At 45.5% G+C, this 20,042-nt stretch overlaps 1 protein-coding gene across 2 annotated transcripts in view; it reads left to right on the top strand.

Moving 5' to 3' along the window:
* The window catches only part of LOC142303776 (uncharacterized), a 135,024-nt gene that overhangs the window by 16,116 nt on the left and 98,866 nt on the right, over positions 1 to 20,042 (top strand). For both annotated transcript variants that reach the window (XM_075345479.1, XM_075345478.1), the window contains exon 2: positions 5,281 to 5,958. In XM_075345479.1, the coding sequence (XP_075201594.1) occupies positions 5,308 to 5,958 (651 nt within the window). In that variant the 5' untranslated portion in view covers positions 5,281 to 5,307. The remainder of the gene's footprint in view (positions 1 to 5,280; positions 5,959 to 20,042) is intronic.

The raw sequence follows: 20,042 nt of genomic DNA, 5'->3' as shown, positions 1-20,042 counted from the left end.
TTGTTTTTAGACAGATAACATTAAAAGTTACATTTTAATCCTTGCTATATATTGTTGCTTATATCAGGATTTGGGCTGCACCTTATTGCCTCTGGGCAAATTTGCTTTATTCAAACAATGAATATAGAAATTTAAACCCAGCAAAAAAGATACTCCTTAACGCTTGCTGCTGGGCTCAAATGAAACTGGTCTTTTTTTAATAACTGAGTATTTATTGATTTCTCAAAAGAACAGTACAGGGATTGAGCATTCCAAAAAAAAGAATGCATACAGAAATTCAATGCAAACCATGTAAGAAATATAGTAAAGTCAAACAGAATTGACAAGACAATGAAACATGAGGAAGGGAGGGGGAGGAAAGAGCCCAGGGGGTTGATGATATTCTTTCCTAAGTTGTTACCCTTATTAAACATTCTGAGCCCAGTATACATCCCACAGATTCCATGTTGCTTCAAAACATTCAGACGTGTTATTTATTAAAGCTGTGAGATGCTCCATACCTCGAATGTCCTGCACCCGAGAATGTAACTCACTGAGTGAAGGAGAACGAGCCATCTTCCAGTTCCTTGCAATTAAACATCTTGCGGCTGTAGTCAAATGTAGAAGAATCTGTTGGGTCCTACTTCCAATCTGAAGTGGGGGGATATTAAGCAAGTAGAATTTATGGTCTAATTGAATTTTGGAGGCCTGCCACCTCAAAGATTACATTTTTGAGCTTATACCAAAACCTTTTTATGACGGAACACTCCCAAAAAATATGGGTTAAGTCTCCATCATTGAATCCATACCTCCAACATTGGTTAGATATATTAGGATTAAAGCGGGCTTTACACCCTGTGACATCGCTAGCATTTGCTGGCGATGTCGAGCGCGATAGCCGTACATCCGATATGTGGTGATTGCTGCCATAGCGAAAATTATCGCTACGGCAGCGTCACACGCACATACCTGCTCTGCGATGTCGCTCTGGCCGGCGAACCGCCTCCTTTCTAAGGGGGGCGGTTCGTGCGGCGGCATAGCGACGTCACACGGCATGCGTCCAATAGAAGCGGAGGGGCGGAGATGAGCGGGACGTAACATCCCGCCCACCTCCTTCCTTCCTCATTGTCGGTGGACGTAGGTAAGGAGATGTTCGTCGCTCCTGCGGTGTCACACACAGCGATGTGTGGTGCCGCAGAAACGAGAAACAACATCGCTAATAAGCAGAAAACGATTTTTTGTTTCAGGACGACCTCTCCGCGGCAAAAGATTTTGACCACTTTTGCGATCGTTTAAGGTCGCTCATAAGTGTCACACACTGTGATATCGTTAATGACGCCAGATGTGTGTCACAAACACCGTGACCCCGACGATAATTCATTAACGATATCGTAGCGTGTAAAGCCCGCTTAACTTTATGCAATAACGAAGGAGTGTGATACCAGAACATAAGTAATTTATATTGGTTTTCCTCATACGTATAACAAGTGGAGGTCTTAGCTGCTCTTCTCCAGATCCCCTGCCATATACCAGGAGAAAGAGACTCACCCAAGTAACCCTCCCACCTGGCCATGTAGGAGTGCCTCAGAGGCTCTTCCGGACATGAGACTAGTAAAATCTTATAAATGTCAAAGATAAGACCCTTGATCGATACTCCTGCCCTAGAAAGCCCCTCAAAACGAATTGGTGTAGAGACAACCAAGGAGGAGTACAGAGACTGAATATAATGCTGAATATGTAAATATTGGAAGAAAGAGTTTGAAGGCAAGATGTAGCTTGATTGTATTTTATCAAATGGTAACAAGGACCTAGAGTGACCGTCAACTAGAACAGCAAAACAGAAACCATAGTTTAGTTAGACTCCCTCTTAAGCTATCTGGTAGTTTAGGATTAAATAAGAAAGAAGTTAGTGGGGAGTTTTTCTACGTTAATGGGAATTTTTCCACACATGTATCCCAAATTATTTTTGTGAAAGCATTTGGTCCCAATGTATGAGAGCTGGATTTATTTGAGGTAGTTGCCCATAAGTAAGAGCTTGGATGGACCGGTTCTACCCACAACTTTTCTATCTCTATCCACCTAGAGTATGCTCTAGGTGCAGACCAGGCCGGGATGCCTCCTAAATGAATTGCCGAAGAATATTTAATGATGTCCGGGATACCCAATCTGCCTCTATCTCTACTAGCTAGCATAATCTGTTTTTTGATCCTGTGCCTCCTATGAGTTCAGATAAGTGGATGATAAAGGACTGAATAGCCTATAAAGGTACCGTCACACTAAGCGACGCTCCAGCATTCCCACCAGCAACCTGACCTGGCAGGGATCGCTGGAGCGTCGCTACGCGGGTTGCTGGTGAGCTGTCACAGAGGCAGATCTCACCAGCAACCAGTGACCAGCCCCCCAGCCAGCAGCGACGCGTGGAAGCGATGCTGCGCTTGGTAACTAAGGTAAATATTGGGTAACCAACCCAATATTTACCTTGGTTACCAGCGCACACCGCTTAGCGCTGGCTCCCTGCACTCCTAGCCAGAGTACACATCGGGTTAATTACCCGATGTGTAGTCTGGCTTTGTGTGCAAGGAGCCGGCACTGACAGCGTGAGAGCGCGGACGCTGGTAACGAAGGTAAATATCGGGTAACCAAGGAAAGGGCTTCTTGGTTACCCGACGTTTACATTGGTTACCAGCATCCGCAGAAGCCGGCTCCTGCTCACTGCACATTTAGTTGTTGCTCTCTCGCTGTCACACACAGCGATGTGCGCTTCACAGCGGGAGAGCAACAACTAAAAAATGGCCCAGGACATTCAGCGACCTCACAGCAGGGGCCAGGTTGTTGCTGGATGTCACACACAGCAACATCGCTAGCAAGTCGTGCCTCAGCAGCGATGTTGCTTAGTGAGACGTGGCCTTAAGTCTCCTTGAGATTCCGCAACTGACAAGGTCTGAAATAGGTATCATAGGTTTGGAAGAATAGCCATTTTAACTGCTGATACTCTCCCAAAAAGAAATAATGGTAATTATTCCATTTATTAAGTACCGGTAGTTATTTCAATTCTACAAACAGTCGGGGGTAATTCTGTTTGAGCAATAACTTGTAGCTAGAGGTTAGTTGAACTCCTAAATATTTCAGGGAGATATCTTTCCACTTGTATTTATAATTGCTTTTTAAAGGAGCTCAATAACCTGACTGGAAATCTAAGAGGATGGGCCTCCGTTTTTGATTTATTACTTTTATAGCCAGATAGCTGACCGAACTGTTTTAAGTGTATGCAAGTTGGGGAGGGTGGAATGCGGTTGGATCAGAGTCAATAGCACGTTGTCAGCGAATAAAGATAGTTTAATTTCTTTATCTCTAACCATTACTCTTTTAATATCTGGAGTAAGGTGGATAGCCGCTGCAAAGGGTTTAATACACATGACAAAGAGCAATGGAGAAAGTGGGCAACCTTGGTGGGTGCTATTATGAATTGGAAAGGGTTGAGACAGTGCATGGGGCAATTTCACGGCTGCTGACGAATGTGTGTACACTTTTTTTAAGACATTGAGTAAAGGTCCCTAAATTCCAAAATGAGCCAGCGTTTTGAACATAAACGGCCACCCAAGGCGATCAAGTGCCTTTTCGGCATCTAGGCTGAGTAAAAGGGCTACATTCTCTATTTTATTGACCACTTCAATAAGGTCAATTACCCTTCTTGTCTTATCCCCCTCGTCTGTATGTAACGAAACCTACTTGGTCTTTATGGATTAAATGAGGGAGCAGAATAGACAAACATAATGCAGATTTAAACATTTTTACAAAATTACTGGCTTTAAGAAGGGCTATAGGCCTATAGTTAGCACAATCTAAAGGGTCCTTTTCTGGTTTAGGAAGAAGGGTGATATAAGAATGAGCATAGTGGACGGAATTGGTGATCCTGTCAAAAATTCGTTAATTAATTTAACTAAGTGTGGGGTTAAAATAGTGCTATGTGATTTATAGTAAAAGTGCATTAGTCCATCAGGACCAGGAGATTTACCATTAGGGAGAAGAGAAGGAACATCCAACACCTCCTCGTGCGAGACCTCCTTGTTAAGAGAAGATAAAGCTTCCGTAGTAAGTGAAGGAAGAGTGCACTTTTGAGAAAGGTCTGTATGATCCCCTTTCCTCCCAACTGGACCAGGGGGGCAAATCACTCGGTAAATTTTATAGTTTAGATAGGTAAACTTGAAAAATATTTGCAATTTTAATGGGACATATATTACTGTTCCCTTTTCATCTCTGAGCGCATATATTGAAAACTGACTTCTATCATCTTGGAGCTGCCTCACTAATAGGGTATGAGATTTATTTCCTTTTTCATAATATTTTTGTCTACTATAAAGCAGCATTTTTTCAATTTTGTAGTTAATAATGTCTTTTAATTGCGAACGCACAGAAACAATATCCCTCAAAATTATTTTTGATGGGCCAACGGCCAGCTTAGCTTCGAGGTCTCTTAATTGGGTGGTAAGTAGGTCGGTTTGGTGGGTTCTATCCTTTTTAATAGGGGAGCCCAGGGCTATACACTCACCTCTAAGAACCGCTTTATGCGCTTCCCACACAGTTGAAAACCTGGGGTCTGACTGTTTATTGATATCAAAATATTCAGCTATTTTTCCTCCCAACCCCTCTTTATGCGCTGGTCTTTTAAGCAGGGACTCATTGAGTCTCCAATGACATATTTTAGTCCGTGGTGAAGACTGAGTAGGGGTGAGCATTACAGTCTCCTGATCTGACCAAGATATGACCCCAATGTAAAATTCGCCTTTTTTATGCTCTGTCTCAATTTTTAAATTTATTTCCTTAGCAGTAATGCATATTCACGTTCATATACACAATGTTTGTATACCTTAGCGTCTCAGAGTGCAGCTGTATATTACTTATGGTTCTGTCAATGTTCAGTACTTATGACAGTAAGAATAGTGCTGCATGCTGCACTATTCTTGCGCTCATGATAAGGGAACGTTTGATGGAGTATTTCATTGCTGCTAAGGTCATTATAATGGAGTTTTCTGGTATGTTGATAATACTGGTATGTTGATAATACTTTGATGACCTTGATGATTTAGGCATCATTCACATGTCAGTAAGTTTGTATCAGTGTTTGTATGCCAAAGCCAGGAGTGGAATGTACTGTAAAAAACGATTATTGAAATATTGACACCTATTGCGTGTTTTGGAGACACTCCTGGTTTTGGCACACAAATACTGAGAAAAAATACCGATGAATAATTAAATTCTTATAGAAACAAAGCACTGCTGACTGTAATCTATTCACTTTAGGTTACTTTGCTCCTGCATTCTTCTATAATGGCTGAAAGTGAAGTACAAAGTACAGAACTCCCTTCTCCGGCACAAGAGACCACTGCTCATAGTCAGAGTTTGCCGCAGCATGCCCAGCAGCCTAACTTGTGCAGGTTTTACTCCCAGGGACGTTATTGTCAGTTTGGACGGAGATGCCGTTTTCTACACCAACGTGTAAATATAAGACGTCCTGAGAAAAAGCCAGTCCAACCAAATGATATTGTAGAGCAGAATAAAATTACTGAACCACTGGTTCCTCATAACAAAGATGAGCTGAACCCTGTTCTACCAAAGAATCCAACTGAATTGCCAAACAAGCAATATCGAAACAGAAGGCTTTGTCGTTACTTTGCTTCTGGATACTGTTCCATGGATCAACATTGCAGGTTTTGGCATCCACAGAAGCTTCCAGAAGTACGTGATGATTTCTCTGGGAATAAGAAAACTTCTTTTAGAACTAAGGTGGAGCGACCATCAGTTATTCCACAAGAGATAAGGACTACAAATCTCACTGCAGAGTTTTCCACCAAGCTTAGAGACACAGAGATATCCCAACTCTTGAAACGGTTTCCGAAGGACAAACTGATCGTCCAAGAGCGAGACGATGGAAAAGTTACATATTATAGGATAACTGTGGAGCCTACAGATCCAGACTGGGTGAGTCATTAACCCTTATTTAAAACCAGCACATTATAGTCTTGTTTATGAGCAACCATCATTACAGGGTCGTTCCCAGCTCCAGGATCCTATCCCAATATGTAGTAGATATAATAATATTAGCAAATACCTTCAATTAGAATATAATATAGTTCTCTGATATAGCCAGGTCTCTTACCTCATACGCAGGGCATTGTAGCTTAGGTATCCATGGTTCCGATCAGAGCAACTAACTGACTGTCACTTTATGAGCGGATATAACTATGGATAGCTAAGCTGCAAAGCCCTGCACATGAGGTAAGAGTAATCACTAGGGATGAGCGAATGTATTTGCCACTATTCAGTATCCGACGGATAATAGGGTATCCAAGGTATTCGCTATCCGACGGCTAATATGGTATTCGCTCCGGTACTTTCATTTTCGTTTCTGGACTATTTTCTGCGCTATTTTCCAGCCAATGAACACATCTGACATTGCTTGCCCTCACAGTAACGCCGCAGCCATCTTTGTTGTGGTGTTACTGTGATTGGCTTGGCCGCACAGCGTCATAGGGGCTATATAAGGCAGCCGCCATTTTGTGTGTACGCATTCATTCCTGAGTTGCAGCTGTAGTGAAACTGTATTGTGTGCGGGACAGCGTTTTTCCAGCCAACTAATACTAGTCCTACTAAGGGCTGACGCTATTTAGCAATACTTGTTAGCGACTGTGTAAATCATAGAAACAGGTATAGGGACAGTTCAGTTTGTTCTATGAGATAGTGTTCCTGCTGCAGAATCCAAAATAGTCCTTATAAAGGCTGAAGATATTTAGCATTAGCTGTTAGGGACTGTGTAAATCATAGAAACAGGTATAGGGACAGTGTAGTTTGTTCTATGAGATAGTGTTCCTGCTGCAGAATCCAAAATAGTCCTTTAACACTAGAAGTCCCAGAGAGGGGTCATTTAACATTTCTACCTTTGGAACCCAGAGATGGGTCAAATGACCTGAAGGATTTTAGCTAACATCCTATAATCACCGTCTTTTGTTCTGTAATTAAGGCCATTACTGTCGCACCACAGGAGGTTGTTGTTTTCCATTGAGTTTAGCCATTTAGTTTCTAGTTAGTTCTATTCAGTTTATTGTATGTCATTTGACCCTCTTTCAGGACTTCAGGGGGGAGCTCGAAATTCCTGGGACTTCTAGTGTTAAAGGGCTGAAGACAGTGTCCACTGTGCTAACAGCTGTGTAAATCATAGAACTGCTGCTGCTGCAAAAAAAATCCTCTTAGTGCTGCATACGGTCTGTTCCTGCAGTGTGTGTGATATAGGGACAGCTTACTCACAGACAGGGAGAGATTTAAAGCTGACCTGACATCTGCTACTAATAATTAACAATCTCAGCACTTCTACATCCCTTGTGTCTGTTATACTAGCAATAGGTGTTACAACTTGTGAAAAAAACAAAATTGTAAAAACAAGGGGTTCAGGTGTAGTGTAGTACCTGTCAGCCACCATCGCAATTCACAGTCTTAGGGGCACTTTGCACACTACCACATCGCAAGCCGATGCTTGCGATGCCGAGCGCGATAGTCCCCGCCCCCATCACAGCTGCGATATCATGGTGATAGCTGCCGTAGCGAACATTATCGCTACGGCAGCTTCACATGCACTCACCTGCCCTGCGACGTCGCTCTGGCCGGCGAACCGCCTCCTTATTAAGGGGGCGGGTCGTGCGGCGTCATAGCGACGTCACGTGGCAGGCGGCCAATAGAAGCGGAGGGGCGGAGGTGAGCGGGACGTAAACATCCCGCCCACCTCCGTCTTTCTGCATAGCCGGCGTGAGCCGCAGGACGCAGGTAGGAGATGTTCCTCGCTCCTGCGGCTTCACACACAGCGATGTGTGCTGCCGTAGGAACGAGGAACAACATTGTAACATCGGTCCTTCCGAAATAATGGAAATGACCGACGCTACACCGATGATACGATTTGGACGTTTTTGTGCTCGTTTATCGTATTAAAAAGGATTTACACACTTACGATATCGACTGCGACGCCGGATGTGCGTCACTTTCGATTTGACCCCACCGACATCGCAGCTGCGATGTCGTAGTGTGCAAAGTGCCCCTTAGTGTTACTCAATTTGTATTAATACTTGTTGGCAGGGTCACAACTTCTGCTTCAAGGCCTGTACCTTCCTAGCAACAACCTTGTATAGTTTTAGGGGCTTCATATCTTACAGAACCTAGATAGTGGCTTGCTGCAACTAACACACAGTCTTAGTATTACCCAATTTTTAATACTTGCTGTCAGGGTCAGTAATTGTGCCTCAATGCCAGTACCTTCCTATCAACAACCTTGTATAGTTTTGGGGGCTTCATATCTTACAGAACCTAGATAGTGGCTTGCTGCAACTAACACACAGTCTTAGTGTTACCTAATTTTTATTAATACTTGTTGTCAGGGTCACAACTCCTGCTTCAAGGTCAGTACCTTCCTAGCAAGAAGCTAGCATATTTTGGGGGGCTTCATATCTTACAGAACCTAGATAGTGGCTTGCTGCAACTAACACACAGTCTTAAGGCCCCGTTACACATAACTACATCGCTAACGAGATATCGTTGGGGTCACGGAATTCGTGACGCACATCCGGCCTCATTAGCGACGTCATTGCGTATGACACGTACGAGAGACCGCTAACGATGCGCTACATCATCGCTACGTGTGACAACCCAGGAACGGCGAACAACACCGTACCTGCGTCCTCCAGCAACGAGGTGGGCATGACTTTCATGTGGCTGCTCTCCGCCCCTCCGCTTCGATTGGACGCCGGCCGTGTGACGTCGCTGTGACGCCACACGAACTGCCCCTTTAGAAAAGAGGCTGTTTTACCTTCCTAGCGACGTCGCTAGGAAGGTAAGTACGTGTGATGGGTACTAGCGATTTTGTATGCCACAGGCGGCGATTTGCCCGTGATGCATAAACGACGGGGGCGGGTGCTTTCACGAGCGACATCGCTAGCGATGTCACTGCGTGTAAAGCCCCCTTTAGGCTATGTGCCCACGCTGCGGATTTACCGCGGATTTTGCCGCGGATTTGCCGCGGATTTACCGCGGATTTGCCGAAAATCTGCAGCAGCAGCACTTCCAAGCCATTTCAATGGCATTTTGGAAATGCTGTGCCCATGCTGCGGATTTTTCCGCGGCGGATTTGCCGCGGATTTTGATGCGGAAAAATCTGCAGCATGTCAATTATTGTTGCGGATTTTGGTGCGGATTTTTCCCATGCAAGTCAATGCAAGGTGTAAAATCCGCAAGAAATCCGCAGGTCTGTTCCCACAGGCTCTTTTTCCTGCGGATTTGGTGCGGATCTCGCAAACAAATCCGCAGGAAGTGATGTAGGATAGTTCAGGAAGAGGAAGTTTCACCATTTTGTAGTGTAGAGTAGTGGCAGTGTAGTCGTGTTGTGTCCGGACTCTGGATTGCCAGCTAAAAGCAGCTAGTTACAGGCTGCTTGCTTTTAGCTGGCAAAACAGGATCCCAGCTCTTTTTTCACAATTCTTTTTAAAAAAAAAAAAAAAAAAAATGTGCTCCGCTGTATTTTCACTGTCCAGCCCGATGCAAGCAAGCAACTGAGGGCTGTGCTTCTCAGCGGGATAAGGCTGAAGCATTCTCTGCCCCTCCCGCTGAGAAAAACAGTCCTCAGCTGCCCCTGAAAATGGCGGCTTCATTGTGAAGCGCCATTCTCAGGTGCTGTACCGAGGCTCATCCAGCCGCCCTGATGCATTTGGCTGACTGGGTAATCTGAAGGGGTTAATGCCAGTTTTCTGCAAACTGGCACTAAGCCCGAGGTTCATAATGTCATGCCTGTGTAGACACGGCCATTATGAACCTCCGTTTGGTAATAAAGAAAAGAAAACACTTTTTGAAAAATTTTATTTGAAATAAAAACACACAAAACATCCCTGATTCCCATCTTTATTACTCCCTGAATCCCCCGACGATAATCCATGACAGCTCCGATGTGCACCCGGCTGACCCGGGCACTGGCATCAGCCGGTCACAGCAGCTGTCAGTGTACGAGATGCTGCACAGCTCTCTTCTGTCTGCTGGGACCGGCTGACGTCCGTGCCCGGGTCACATGAGTGCACATCAGAGCCCGGCACATCAGCTGGTTGGTGTGCAGTCAGCTGACCCGCCCGCGCTCGCGAATTAAGTCAGCTGACGATGTGCAGTCATGTGACCCGGGCACGGACGTCAGCCGGTCCCAGCAGCCGTCAGTGTACGAGATGCTGCAAAGCTCTCTTCCGTCTGCTGGGACCGGCTGACGTCCGTGCCTGGGTCAGATGAGTGCACATCGGCCGACTATTCAGCTGTCGATGTGCACTCAGCTGACCCGCCCGCGCTCGCGAATTAAGTCAGCTGACCGGCTGACTTCTGTGCCCGGGTCAGCTGATGCTCTGAAGTCAGCTGACCCGAGCTCAGCTATGAACTGAGCTGACCCGGCCAGTGAGTTCTGCCGCTCCCAGCAGCCGGCAGAGAGCTTTCCTGTGATATTGTCCTGGATTAACCTCTGAGGCTTGGGAGTAATAAAGATGGGAATCAGGGATGTTTGTGTGTTTTTTATTTCAAATAAAATTTTTCAAAAAGTGTTTTCTTTTCTTTATTACCAAATGGAGGTTCATAATGGCCGTGTCTACACAGGCATGACATTATGAACCTCGGGCTTAGTGCCAGTTTGCAGAAAACTGGCATTAACCCCTTCAGATTACCCAGCCAGCCAAATGCATCAGGGCGGCTGGATGAGCCTCGGTACAGCACCTGAGAATGGCGCTTCACAATGAAGCCGCCATTTTCAGGGGCAGCTGAGGACTGTTTTTCTCAGCGGGAGGGGCAGAGAATGCTTCAGCCTTATCCCGCTGAGAAGCACAGCCCCCAGTTGCTTGCTTGCATCGGGCTGGACAGTGAAAATACAGCGGAGCACATTTTTTTTTTTTAAATAACAGTGAAAGGGAACATGGGACCACATTTTTTGGCTATAAGCTGCGGCCACCACCACTGGGTTATTATATACAGCCTGTTAGAATGTAAGAGCCCAGTGGTGTTGGCCGCAGCTTTTCTGTATAAGCACACTGTGAGACTGCTAACAAAATGGATAATGGAGAAGAAAGGAGGGTTGGGACAGGAAATGACACAAAGAGACTTTTTTTTGCCTTCAAAACAGTCAAAGCTTTATTCAGAAACACATTAGAGTACAATGGACAAAATCCGCATCAAAATCCGCAACGAAATCCGCGTCAAATCCGCGTCAAATCCGCAGCTATGCTAAGGTGCGGATTCTGGGGGAAAGCTGCGGATTTTGAGGCACAAAAATCCGCAGCAACATTCTCTCGTGGACACATAGCCTTAGTTACCCAATTTTTATTAATACTTGTTGTCAGGGTCACAACTTCTGCTTCAAGGCCTGTACCTTCCTAGCAACAACCTTGTATAGGTTTGGGGGCTTCATATCTTACAGAACCTAGATAGTGGCTTGCTGCAACTATCACACAGTCTTAAGGCTGCTTTACACACAACGATATCGCTAGCGATCTCGTTAGCGATGTGACACGCCCAGATCGTTGTTACGATTTGCCGAGATCGCTCATAGGTCATTTTGTAGCGGTCACACGTACACACGACGCTACATTGTTCAGCGATATATTGTTTGACCAAGGCGGTTGAACAACTATCAACGATTTTCACCCTATTTGCGATCGTTCAGAGTCGCACGTAGGTGTCACACGCAGTGACGTCGCTAACGATGACGGAAGTGCGTCACGAAAACTGTGACCCCCGACGACATATCATCAGATAAACCGTAGCGTGTAAAGCGGCCTTTAGTGTTAGCCAATTTTTATTAATACTTGCTGTCAGGGTCAGTAATTGTGCCTCAAGGCCAGTACCTTCCTAGCAACATCCTTCTATAGTTTTGGTTGCTTCATATCTTACAGCACCTACATGGTGGCTTGCTGCAACTATCACACAGTCTTAAGGTGGCTTTACACGCTACGACATCGCTAAAGCGATCTCGTTGGAGTCACGGAGTTTGTAACGCACATCCGGCCGCTTTAGCCATGTCGTTGTGTGTGACACCTATAAGCGATTTTGAATCGTCGCAAAAACGTTCAAAATCGCTCATCGGTGACATGCCCCCCTATTCCCAATTATCGTTGCTGCTGCAGTAACGATGTTGTTTGTCGTTCCTGCGGCAGCACACATCGCTATCTGTGACGCCGCTGGAACGACAAACATCTCCTTACCTGCGTCCACCGGAAAAGGAGGAAGGAAGGAGGTGGGCGGCATGTTCCGGCCGCTCATCTCCTCCCCTCCTTTTCTATTGGGCGGCGGTTCAGTGACGCTGCTGTGACGTCGCTGTGACGCTCAACGAACCACCCCCTTAGAAAGGAGGTGGTTCGCTGGTCATAGCGATGTCGCAGAGCAGGTATGTGCGTGTGACGCTGCTGTAGCGATAATGTTCACCACATATCGTCCGTGCGACGTGGGCAGGTGCAATCGCGCTCAACATCGCTAGCAATTGCTAGCGATGTCGTAGCGTGTAAAGCGGACCTTAGTGTTACCCAATTTTTATTAATACTTGTTGTCAGGGTCACAACTTCTGCTTCAAGGCCTGTACCTTCCTAGCAACAACCTTGTATAGTTTTGGGGGCTTCATATTTTACAGAACCTAGATAGTGGCTTGCTGCAACTAACGCACAGTCTTAGGGGTACTTTGCACACTGTGACATCGCTAGCCGATGGCAACGATGCCGAGCGCGATAGTCCCCGCCCCCGTCGCAGCAGCGATATCTTGTGATAGCTGCCGTAGCGAACATTATCGCTACGGTAGCTTCACATGGACTTACCTGCCCTGCGACGTCGCTCTGGCCGGCGACCCGCCTCCTTCCTAAGAGGGCGGGTTGTGCGGCGTCACAGTGACGTCACACGGCAGGCGGCCAATAGAAGTGGAGGGGTGGAGATGAGCGGGACGTAAACATCCCACCCACCTCCGTCCTTCTGCATAGCCGGCGTGAGCCGCGGTGACGCAGGTAAGCTGATGCTCCTGCGGCTTCACACACAGCGATGTGTGCTGCCGCAGGAACGAGGAACAACATCGTACCGTCGCTGCAGCGACGATACGATTACAACGCTTTTGCGCTCGTTAATCGTATCAAAAAGGATTTACACACTACGATATCGACAACGAGGCCGGATGTGCATCACTTTCGATTTGACCCCACCAACATCGCAGCTGCGATGTCGTAATGTGCAAAGTACCCCTTAGTGTTACCCAGTTTTTATTAATACTTGTTGTCAGGGTCACAACTTCTGCTTCAAGGCCAGTACCTTCCTAGCAACATAATAGCATAGTTTGGGGGGCTTCATATCTTACAGAACCTACCTAGTGGCTTGCTGCAACTAACACACAGTCTCGGTGTTACCCAATTTTTATTAATACTTGCTGTCAGGGTCAGTAATTGTGCCTCAAGGCCAGTACCTTCCTAGCAACAACCTTGTATAGTTTTGGGGGCTTCATATCTTACAGCACCTACATAGTGCCTTGCTCTTACTAAAACACAGGCTGAGTGCCAAAAACCAATACTAAAAGAAAAGTGTTGTCAAATCCTGTTTTCTTTTGGGGCTGAAAGACATTCACAACATCTTTGTCGACTCCTCCAAGTGGCAGTTTGTCCAATAAAGGTACCTTTTGGTTTTTAGACTTACAGAAACAGCTATCGTGAGAAACCATTAACGCAAGGTTAACAATCCGGCATAAGTGTTGTTCCACTGCCTTTAGAAAAGGTCATGTCATGTTACAGTATTCACCTTGAATAATCAAACCAAAAAAATGGAAAAAAGAGGGGGTAAGGGCCGTGGACGAGGTGGTAGTGACAGTGGTGGTCGCCCAAGCAGTGTGATCGAGCCAAAGAAAAACGTTCCTGCTTTATCGACCTCTGCCTTCCTATCCCAATTTTCTTGTCCACGTGGGAAAGCACTCTTGCTCATGAGCAGGGCGAACAGGTAACGAGTTGGATAGCAGAAAATGCCTACAGTTACTTGCCGAGTAGCAAATCCCAAGGGTCCACACAGACAGACTTGAGTAGCCCAGAGGCCAGCCCATCGAATCCTCAGCCTGGTCATCCTTCCTCACAACATCAGTATTCTAAGGAAACATATGACACCAAAGCAGGTTACTCTGAGGAACACTTTACGGGACCCTTTGACCTTTCATGCCTCTCACCGCGCAACACCACCAACGCAGGTGAGGCCGTGGTGTGCAGTGATGCACAGATCTTTGAGCACCCAAGGCCAGAAGAAAGCCATGCTGTTGGCCGTGACATGCTGGGCAATCAGGTGGAAGTGTTGGAGGATGATGAGACACAGTTGCCCTCAGGTCAGCCTCAAACTTCCATTACTGTAGATGTTGACCTTCAGGAATTTGAAGACTACCTGGTCGATGATGAGGGGACTGATCTAACATAGACTGGTGGCATGGATTGCGAGAGCAGCAGTGCAGAGGAGCATGTGTCCATAGTCCGCAATTAGGCTCTAAGACATAGGGTTTTGACCACTGCCAGAAGTCAATCAACTGTGCACAGGACACCACCACCTGTGGCATCTCAGAGTCCAAGGGTCCGTGCACCATCTTAGCCATCTCAGAGTTCAAGGGTCGTGGTGCGATTGTGTGGACGTTTTTTTCCAAGAGTCCTTCAGACTAAACGGTTGTCATTTGTCATGTCTTGTCAGACCACGCTTAAAAGAGGCAAAAATACTTCCAGCTTGGGCACCTCCAGCATGAGAAACCATATGTTAGCCAAGCACACCACTAGGTGGTTGACAGCTCTAGGTGAAAAACACAATTTCCAGACTCAAAACTCTGCCACTTCCCCCTGAGCTGCCTGCTTCCCAAACTGGTGTGCAAGAAGGTGGCGCTGATGCCTCCTTCTCCCAACCTGATGTTGGCCAAACTCAATCATCAACCACATCAGCTTCGGTGTCAAAGCATTCCGTTCAGTTGTCCTTACCACAGACCTTTGAAAAGAAGCAAAAATACCCCGTTACGCACCCCAGGGCAGAAACCATAACTGCACACATTGCACGATTGATAGCCCTTGAGATGTTGCCAGAGGCTTTCCGCGACCTTTTGGCGGTGTTAGAACATCGGTACTCTGCGCCTAGCCGCCACTATTTTTCTCGTTGTGCCGTCCCCGCGCTCCACAATCACGTACCCGTAAAAACATCAAATGGGCTCTCACCAACGCCATAACAGGGAAAGTCCACTTAACCACAGACACGTGGACAAGCGGAAGTGGACAGGGACGCTACATCTCACGGACGGCACACTGGGTGAACCTGGTGGCGGCTGGTACAGAGTCTGAGCCGGCAACATCCCATATAATTCCCACACCCAGAATAGCGGGGCCCACTTCAATCACAGTTTCAGTAGCCTCCTACACAGCAACAACTCCCTCCTCCTCCTACTCTTCATCTGGCTCCTTTTGCATCCTCCTCAACATCCACCGGTATCCAACCGTCGACATCATTCCCCAGCTGGGATCTCTGCAGCACTGCCTCGGCTAACGCTACTGAAGCTCATCTGTATCGGTGACAAATCTCACACGGCACCTGAGCTTTTGAAAGCAATAACTGAGCAGACAGATGAATGGCTTGAGCCTTTGGATCTCCGTCCAGGGATGGTAGTGTGCGATAATGGTCGTAATCTGGTGGCGACTTTAAAGCTTGGAAAGCTTGTACACGTTCCTTGTATGGCCCACGTTGTAAATTTAGTAGTTCAGCACTTTCTGAAGAAATACCCTGGGATACCAGACCTACTTACCAAGGTATGACGTATTAGCGCACATTTCTGCAAGTCATCTCCCTCTTTTGCTGGCCTGGCAGTGCTGCAGCAGCGCTTACACTTGCCTTGCCACAGACTAATATGTGACCTCCCTACAAGATGCAATTCAACCTATTATATGTTGGCCAGGATCCATGAGCAGCAGAGGGCAGTATCCCAATTCCAGCTGGAACATGCCCGTCAGAAGCATCTGCCAGACATAAGTACTGCCGAGTGGGTGTGGATTGCAGACATTTGTCAGGTGTTGGAGAATTTTGATTACTGTACCAACATTGTGAGCAGTGAGGATACTGTTATCAGCATTACCATTCCACTGATTTGTTTATTGAAACGCTCTCTGGATGGTCTGACTGACCAAAGTGTTCATGCACCCGAGTTGTCTGTGGATCCAGACTTCACAATGGTTGCTAGTAATCCACACAACCTCTGCCAACAAGCTCAGGACACCTTTGCTCAGCATCATGAGGATGAGGAGGATGATGAAGAATAGGAATTGAAGTTGGTAACCAAGGGATTGACAACCCAAGCTTCAGGGCTGTACAGCATGGATGACATGAGGAGGAGCAGGAGGAGGAGAGACAGACTGAGGAGGAGAGGAGGTTTAGGGAGACAGAATGTATTCTTAGCAGTGACACACAAAGGTTTCCAGTTCGGAGTCTGGGACACATGGTACAGTTCATGTCACAACGCCTTTCTCATGACTATCGGCTAGTCCACATTTTGGCAGACAATAGATACTGGTTATGTACCTTTCTTGACCCACGCTACAAAGACAAATTTGCTTCGCTACTTGTGGAGGCAAATAAGGATTGTACTACGGAAACATTCAAGAGGGCTGTAGTGGAGCAGTTGATGAAACGATTATCCTCAGATCATGCTGGCATCAGAGGTATAACAGGATTACAAGAGAGGGCTACGCATGGTAGGAGCAACACAGGCGGGGGACTAATGTGCCAAAACTGGTCAATTTTCCACAAACCGTCAACTGCGAATCAGATACCGGTTGGGGGAACGATGACAAGGAGGGAACAGTTAAGTAAGATGGTGAGGGACTATGTAGGTGACTGTTTCAGCGTGCTTTTCGAGTCTACTGTTCCCTTTAACTATTGGGTTTCCTAGCTCAACACTTGGCCAGACCTCGCGTTATACACTTTGGAAGTGCTAGCTTGCCGTGCTGCGAGTGTGTTGTCTGTGCGTGTTTTCAGCTCAGCGGGGTCAATAATAACAGTCGCACACGACTATCCACGAAAAGTGCAGACAGTTTGACTATGATCAAAATGAACGATAGATGGATGCCCCAGAGTATCTCAGGCCGCCTGTTAACAATACCCAATTATAAGTGTAGCCCCAAAATTTGGATTTTTTAAGTTCAAATAAGTTCCATTATTTTTCATTCAAGACTATTTTGTCTTCTATCATTAATGACACCGCATGACTAATGTAACTTGTTATGCTGCTGCCATGTAATTGTTTGGCCCAATCACCCAGGGCAATATTTTTCAAGCCTTTGTACATTATGCACTGGCACAAGCACTGTCGAGGCTACACTGTCTAGAACAAGAACAATTGGTCAGGCAGTCTCTATTTGTGTTCTTTATTGATGCTGTGCTCCACGGTGTGTTACACATGGCCCCCTGCAAAACCAGATTTTTTTTTTTAGCTTCTTGGCATGTTATGCCCTGTTGCTTATCCTACCAATTTTTTTTAAAATAAGCTGTTGGGAGTACCTACTGATGCAGTGCTCCATAGTGTCTGAACCATTATCCCCTGGAGAAACTGAATGTATTAAACTCCTTGGCAAGTTATGCCCTGTTGCTTATCCTACCAATTTTTTGAAAAAAAAAAAAGCTGTTGGGAGTACCTACTGATGCTGTGCTACATGGTCTTTGAACCACTCCCCCCTGGGGAAATAGAATTTTTTTAAATCCTCGGTGTTAGCTAGTGGAATAAAGCCTGAGATCCAGAGTGAAACAACTGCCACTTCCACGGTGCTGCATGCTTCACAAACTGTGGTTTTGGAAGCAGGCGATGATGCCTCCGGCTCCCAACCTGCTTTTGGTCAGATGCAATCATCATCAACGACATCAGCTTTGATGTCCCAGCGTGGCGTTCATTTGTCCATAAAACATACATTTCTGAATCATTTGAATAGAATTTGATTAGAGGGCTACTGGAGCCGGTGGTGTTGGTGGAGGAGGAGGAAGAGGGCAAGGCCAACATCCAAATGGCCACATTGGCACACTGTAAAGTGTTATGGAGTACGTATTCCAACTTTCACACTAATGATATAGGGGACGCAGAAAACTGCAAATGACTGCCATCCCTCCCTAATGTATGTTACAGGGCCCACCTGAGAGCCCTAAGAAGTCTGAGATTTGAGGACAGCCAGTGGCGCTTCCTACATTTGAGTAGAGGCCACTGGAGCCGGTGGTGCTGGTGGAGGAGAAGGAGGAAGAGGGCAAGGTCAACATTGCAATGGGCACATTGTAGCTGACCTTTTAAAGTGCTGTCAAATATGTCCCAAAAAAGGAGGTGTGAGACAGATACCAATATAGTGTATAAGTTACAGCCCTTTCTAATCGAAAAAGGAAAAATGTAAAAAACGAAATGTGTGAACATATGCTAAAGTGTTTTTTGTTTTTTTTTTGGGAGGTCGGGGCTTGATTTGACGTTTTATTACAGTTATTAGGCACTAGAAACTCTTGCTTAGCAATTTCCCCTCTTTTACTTTGGATTGAGAGCTGTTCTGGCGACTACGTAAATGCCGCATGCTGCTCTGACCACGTTATTCAAAGACACCTGAACTGCAGTCAGGCACCTTCTATAGGCTGTGCCCATACTGTTTCAGCCTTTTCCTCAGTCACCACAGGTCACCGACAGGTCCGACGTGAAATTATTCTGGTTTCCCATAGACTTACATTGGGGGTCGAATATTCGCAAATACTCCAATAGCGGCGAGGTATTCGCCGGGTATCCGTCAAAGCAAATAATAGGGTTTTCGATCGTCCCTAGTAATCACCAATTTTGTTAGAGAACACAACCCATACCAACACCCACAGAATAAGTAGAACTGTAATTTATAATACAATCATAATCATGGGTGTGGGGGTATATAGGACTATTCGGAAAAAATCATACAAAACCAAAAAAAAAACAACTACTAACAAAAGGTCACAAAGTAATATCTTTATAGGTATTCGATAAAAAGAGCATATATTAGATCATTAAATATTTTTAGAAAACACAACCATTGGCTGGAAAAAGAAGAGCGTCACAAATAAGTTAACCTGCAAACCACAGTATGCAAAAATAAATAAGAATATGTACAAAATTAATTAAACAGCAAAGGGAGATAAAGTGTCACGTGCTAAAAAGGAGTAACCTTATATTAAACCACAATATATCCACCTAATTTTTGCCTTAATACGTAGCAGTGGTGATAACACAAAATTATTACCCAAATATATGTGTAGCATACCCCAACTGGAATTATCATTAGTATGTGGCTATAATAAAATGTATACTAACCACATGAGGTTGCAGGTATAAAGTGTGAGAGGAAAATGCTTCATAGTACAACTGGTAACCAGATATTAAATAGTCATATAGAATCATATAGAACCAGTAATAGGTACAAAGTAAATACTGACGAATGAAGGGATTTACCGAAGTATAGTTGCAGCACAGATCCAGGTGTGTGACGCCCACCCCTGGGGCGGTAAATCCCTTCATTCGTTAGTATTTACTTTGTACCTATTACTGGTTCTATATGATTCTATATGACTATTTAATATCTGGTTACCAGTTATACTATGAAGCATTTTCCTCTCACACTTTATACCTGCAACCTCATGTGGTCAGTATACATTTTATTATAGCCACATACTAATGATAATTCCAGTTGGGGTATGCTACACATATATTTGGGTAATAATTTTGTGTTCTCACCACTGCTACGTATTAAGGCAAAAATTAGGTGGATATATTGTGGTTTAATATAAGGTTACTCCTTTTTAGCACGTGACACTTTGCTTTATTTGTGCACACTTGCCATTTCATATGACTAACAAACTGTTTGTAGATTTCTGGCCATTACCTGATTTATGTCCTGTGTTTTTTACCAGCTTCCTCCTCGGCAGGTTCGATCTCTAAATGTCACTTTCCCTTCTAGTGGTTGGAGATTATTGCCATGAGGTCCCCCATACATAGG

The sequence above is a fragment of the Anomaloglossus baeobatrachus genome, chromosome 4 (genome assembly GCF_048569485.1).
Source record: "Anomaloglossus baeobatrachus isolate aAnoBae1 chromosome 4, aAnoBae1.hap1, whole genome shotgun sequence".
NCBI classification, from domain to species: Eukaryota; Metazoa; Chordata; class Amphibia; order Anura; family Aromobatidae; genus Anomaloglossus; species Anomaloglossus baeobatrachus.
The sequence above is the reverse complement of the archived record's forward strand: the minus strand, read 5'-3'. Positions and strand labels throughout refer to the sequence as shown.